The sequence below is a fragment of the Aptenodytes forsteri genome, unplaced genomic scaffold (assembly GCF_000699145.1).
Source record: "Aptenodytes forsteri isolate BGI_AS27 unplaced genomic scaffold, ASM69914v1 Scaffold184, whole genome shotgun sequence".
NCBI classification, from domain to species: Eukaryota; Metazoa; Chordata; class Aves; order Sphenisciformes; family Spheniscidae; genus Aptenodytes; species Aptenodytes forsteri.
The window spans coordinates 669,413-675,350 of NW_008796078.1; the positions used below are offsets into that span (position 1 = coordinate 669,413).

A 5,938-nucleotide genomic window follows, 5' to 3' on the forward strand; every position below is an offset into this window, starting at 1 on the left:
TGGGGTTGTTGTGACCCAAGTGCAGGACCCGGTACTTAGCCGTGTTGAACCTCATGCAGTTGGCCTTGGCCCATCGATCCAGCCTGCCCAGATCCCTCCGTAGAGCTTTCCTACCCTCGAGCAGATCAACACTCCCGCCCAACTTGGTGTCGTCTGCAAACTTACTGAGGGTGCACTCAATCCCCTCATCCAGATCATTGATAAAGATATTGAACAGAACTGGCCCCAAAACTGAGCCCTGGGGAACACCGCTCGTGACTGGCCGCCAGCTGGATTGAACTCCATTCACCACAGCCCTTTGGGCCCGGCCGTCCAGCCAGTTTTTTACCCAGCAAAGAGTACGCCCGTCCAAGCCATAAGCAGCCAGTTTCTCCAGGAGAATGCTGTGGGAAACGGTGTCAAAGGCTTTACTAAAGTCTAGGTAGACAACATCCACAGCCTTTCCCTCATCCACTAAGCGGGGCACCTTGTCAAGTAACAAGAACACACAAAGGTAACAAGAACAGTTGCAAAAATGGCTCTGAAATAGAACTGCATTTTGAGCATCGCCTACTACTTTTCCTCTTTACACTCTAAGGTTATTCATTTATTCAAACATAGGCCTGTTTCTGTTCCTGCTGAGGTCAAGTGCTGAAGTGGAAGTTGATTAAGGTCAAATAAAGCTACACATGTTTATTGTTGCTTAAAAATGCATTACACATTGAAGCTTCTGACTTGAGCTAAAATATATGAATATTTTGAATATTTCTTTTGTACTTTACAGCCCTGGGTAGTCTGGCTTTCCAAAGACAATCCCTCCTCCAAGACACTGGAGGAAGAGAACACCCTTCTCTTCCCAGAGCTGAGCCTCATGCCGACCTCCAAAAGCCGCTGCAAGTCCTCCCCGTTTGGGTACACACACATTCCCACCTACAAAAACAGTAAGTCAGAGACCTTGCAATTCTTAGACTTGCCATCTATTGATAGCACTTAGTATGCATATGGTACAAATTTTCAGTAGGTAAATGCATACAAATGAGGAAATGAGTGCACTGAATTATTTCAACTAGAAACATAAAATTAACACAGATCGTGCAACAAAACTTAAGGAACACAATTCTGGAGGTAAACTTCAGTATTAGATGAGGAAGAATTCTCAAAGCCATGCTTTTATTGTTTCTACTTCTTTTAGAAGACTAAAATTCCGTTTACAAACTAAGTGACCTGAGAAGCAGCTCGGGCAGCGCCCCAGCCCTGCCTGTATGCCAGAGCAGAGCAGCCATCCCACATCTGTGCGACAGGGGAGGTTCTCTTACTTCTTCTGTAACTGGAAAGAGTAGAGAAAATCTCTGCAAGCTGTCTCTCTTCAGAGACGAAAAACCGAATAAAGAGAGTAGTGGTGTCACCTTGCTGTTGCTGTGTTCAGGCTAACACGTCTGTTCAAGTTACGGTATTTTATTCAAAATGCAAAACATTTTACCACGTTTTTGTGTAGCTGGTTCCCAAGGGCGGGGAGGGGTGTGGTGGTGGAGAGAAGAATCATATCCTCAAATATCACACTTTGCTCTTACCTTCCACACAAATCTCAGCTGCCACAGTTCATAATAAATCACATGAAAAAACAAAGAATGACCTACTAGATAAAGCTCAACTTCTTTTCAAGTCACAAGTTCCAAATGCAGAGCATCATCCTAAACGTTAGTGCCCCCACTCCAGACACCAAACAGTTCCACATAACCCCATGCACTAGATTTTCTTCCTTCAGGCGTCTTCCTCTTCTCCTTTTTCTTGCAGAAACAGCACATACAGTCATTTGCATTCACTCTGCATAGGGTTTTAATATCTCAAACCTCACCATCTCATGGACTTATTTTGAAAACCAGCTCTTACAGACATACTCTTAAAGGTACAGAAATCAACAAGATGGCCTATTAAATGCAGAGTCACCGAACACATTGATTCAACTTGTACATCTAGTTAGAGGTTGTTTGGATACTTATTTTGCAAGTCTCTGGCAACCCCCAGGGTTGTGTCCAAGGGAAGATGACACACAATAGCCATTGACAAAGAATTTCCAGTTTTGTCTTTCTGACATCTCTCCCTGCTCTGTGGATCCAGCCAAGATCTAAAACCGATTATTAATCTGTCTTGCCCAAGGATAAAACCAGATTTCTAAACTAACAAACTGAAGAGGAAAAAAAAATTCTGTGAATAAAAGACATCAATCTTCACTTTCTGCAAGGACCAGGATGCTAGAAATACCCACTGTGATGCCTAAAGGTTTCATACAGTGATTAGTAGGTGGCCATTAAGCAATAGCTGGAGGCTGTACTTGGGCCTTCTCCCTTTCTTTTCTCGTGGAGTGCACCCACAGCATCTCCCGCTTGGAGTGCCACTGGCAAAGGCACAATTCCTGAAGAATATCCTACGAGGATGTTCCCCTTCAGGGATTAACAAAGGAAAATGGGGCACATCTATAGAGCTGTACAGTTACTGGAAGTATTTTAGGGTAGATTGCTGTTCTCTCAGCAATGCCTCAGCATTGCTTTCCATATCAAGGCAACACTGAGATTTTACTTTTGCTTCCCACGGGACAGGCAAACTTGCAAGAAGACGCAGCAGAGCCTGGGGACTTAAAAAAGCCGTTCAAAAAGAAGGCATAGTTTATCTCCTGGAATCAATACCAAATACTAACACTCTCGGTAGGGAGCATATAGCCAGTGGCACACAAGCTACAAAGAGGAGGACCATTTCATCTGAAGGCATGAAAAGATAAAATGCCAGATCTCCAGCTGACAGGAGCCCACAGCCTCTGGAGATCGCACCCAGGCATGCCAGTATATTTCAGATATTCTGCATTCTGGGGTTTCCTCGCCTCTCTTCTTCGGGCACCCCAATCACTCACTGCCCTCGGACATGAAAACTCAGTTATCTCATTGGGATCAGTTTAGCTCCTGGCATCTGCACAATGTGCATAATGACATTGTGAACTAAACACTCTTTTGCTTGTCTACATAGTTGTCTCCACTGTATTATCCAGACATAAACTTCAATGATCTACAACAGACCAAGGGGAAAAAACATAACCTGTTAGGACCATAACACATGTTTTATAAGGTTCAGTAGCCTCCAGTCCTCTTTATCATGCTGCTCTTTTAAGCAACATGAATTCTGGTGGAAACAGGACCATCCATTTCTGTCGCAGAAGTGCTCTGAAGCAGCGCTTTCTTCTCAACTCGCCAGGTCTCCACATCATTACTAAGCCTAACTGCAAAGCTCAATGGCAAATTATTTTAGATAGTTACATAATTATCTGCTTCTAAATGAAAAGGCACAGTAATAATACACATCCAGAAAGAAAGACAGACGTGCAAGGGAAGACCATTTTCCCCGAGTCATCCCCTACCCAGCAGCTTTCCTCTGAAGCGCCTGCCTGCACCTACACCAGCCTCGTGACAGGGCTGAACCGCTCATCCTCCTCTTCTCAAAGGGACCGAGGGGGAGAAAACGACCCCACAGATGTCGTGGGGAAGGGCAGCCTTTTGACAGGACAAACACCAGTGCATTAACGGTTGCTGTAGAGAACATAAAGCCCCTGTTACTACAATGGGTGGATGTGCTTGAGACCAGGAGGGGATCCCTGAAAGCCCACATCCAGCAGCGGGTAACAGACCGTCTGACCAGTGCGCCTCTCCTTTGGGTATCCCCAGCTCCGCAGGGTGGTGGACAGCTTCCACGGCTCCCTCCCCGCTGCGGTAAAGCCTCACTTCTTTGAGAGCCCAGGGACCTTTGCCGTACCTCTCGGAGCCCCACTCTCCCAGGATTTACCGCACAAAGAACTGCAACTCAAGCTGCTGATAACTGCATCTGGGTACGGGGAGGTTGGTACATTGTTTGCTGCCACGGGACCCAAGACTACCCTTTTCTTCCAAGGACTGAAGCAAGTTGCGCAGATGATCCGTACTCGGACATGCTGCAATTTCTTCCAGACCCTTCTCACTTCATTATGCTTGAAATTACTACCAGGAAGGAGACAGTTATTTGTTTAAATGCTGATGAGGTCCTTTATTTAACCGTTAAGTGGAGAGGGGAAAAAAAAAAAAAGAAAAAAAAAAGAGTTTGTTTTATCGATACTGGATTTTAAAGCAAAAGAAGCTTAAACATCAGCTTCACGAAGATGAAATCCATCCCCTTCCTCCTTATGACCATTAGCCTCTCCCCATGCACAGGATAATACCCTCAGCTGATACACAGAGCACCGCTTGGACTGGGTCCTAGCTACTACAGTTGCCATGACTGCACCACACACCTCTCCACGGGCAGCAACGCTCTATTCAAACCACTGCTAGATCTCATGACAGCTATCACATTCTCTAATGGTACCATCACCCATTTACAACTAAGTTAGTGCCCTGTGTGATACAGTGGGGTATCAGGGGGATGCACTTTGGACTTCATCATAACATACCTTATATAAAAAACAAAACAAAACAATCTCTACCACTCAAATGATAGTGCCACGAGTGCCCTGACAAACTGGCAAAAATCCTATTTGCAGCGTCTCGGTAATGTTTTTATCAAGTGGGAGCCACACAGTACCAAATCATTGCCACCTCAGACCCAAACCACTCCAGGGTTCTGGAAACGCTCACCGTACGTGTATTTGGCAAGGAAGAGCAGTAACTAAGCAGTAAGTGTATTCCTCATTCTGAAACAGTGATTTACAATGAGGAACAAGCCTGTCACTTATTCCTAATAAACCTATAGTGCTTATTATAGTCCCACCACAAAATAAAAATAATCCAATTTAATTCAGAAAGAAAATGACTCTCGAAGACCGAGAGCCTTTCAAGCCCCCCTTCGTTAAAGAACGGAGGCAACTCACTAAACCGGAAAGCAGTGATCCAGCAAACATTTTACTGCTGCAAACAGTTTGCAGCAAAGATAGATGGGAGTTTATTTGCATATAACTCGATGTAAATTCCAACTGCATCCTGGGTGAAAGCAAAGGCTTTTTGTTTTGTTTTGTTTGGCTTTTGGGTTTGTTTTTATGATGAACAGACTTAGTAAACATTTCCTAAGCTGTCTGCTGTTTGGAATTCCAAGTCTGAAATAAAATATAACCACGCTACCGGCTCCAGTGCTGCCTATCTCGCAAATAGCAACAAAACCCACCAACAATTAAACAACAGAACCTTTACCTTATATAGAGCTTACGTGTAGCTCACAGCTTCACCTATAAAGTAACATTTCAGCTCTGTTTGACTACAGAGACAGCAAATCTACCAGCACAACTAACCTACAGTGACAAATAGCCTGTCAATGCTCTTTCTCTACGGATACATATTAAAGGAAGAAAATAATCACGTAACATCTGTAACAATAATTCTGTCACCTCCCTCTGCCGATTAAAGTATACCGTACCATTATGATGAGAGTCCTGGGTCTGCTCATTTCATCATCGCTATCCAGTGGCAGAATTTCATGTGACAACTCCTCTCGTCGTCGTCGCCTGCAGATATGTGGACAGTTCCTCTGTACCACAGAACGAAAGGCTTGGAGCAGAACAATGCTGGCAGCACAACCCATATCTGCATCCTGAAGCCTACAAAATAACTTCTATGTTTATGCTATGTTTGAAAAACAGTGGCTCCTTGTCCCTGAAAACAGCCTACAGTGCAGCTGCAGCCAGCTCGCTCTCCAATCGCTTCCTTGAGCTCTGATCATCTGATCACAACCAAATAGCTTGGATGCAGATAGAGGAAAGATTTGATCCACTGAAACTGAAACACACGCAATATTACGATGCTTTTTTCTCTCTCCCTCCCTCTCTGCTTCTGAATTCACATGAGAAAATGCGCTCCCTCCCTTGTACAATCAGCCGCCTCCTCTGATTCCAGTTTCATGGAACTGAAAGTATTAAAATTCCTAGTTCAAAAGAGCCGGCTGTTCATTAAAC

The 5,938-nt window shown here is 44.4% G+C and overlaps 1 protein-coding gene across 1 annotated transcript in view; it reads right to left on the reverse strand.

Annotated features, from left to right (window-relative positions):
* DOCK10 (dedicator of cytokinesis 10) overlaps positions 1-5,568 on the reverse strand; it is a 144,718-nt gene extending 139,150 nt beyond the window's left edge. The window contains exon 1 of the mRNA XM_009286673.1: positions 5,404-5,568. Coding sequence (XP_009284948.1) covers positions 5,404-5,568 — 165 coding nt within the window. The remainder of the gene's footprint in view (positions 1-5,403) is intronic.
* Positions 5,569-5,938: the final 370 nt, after the last annotated feature.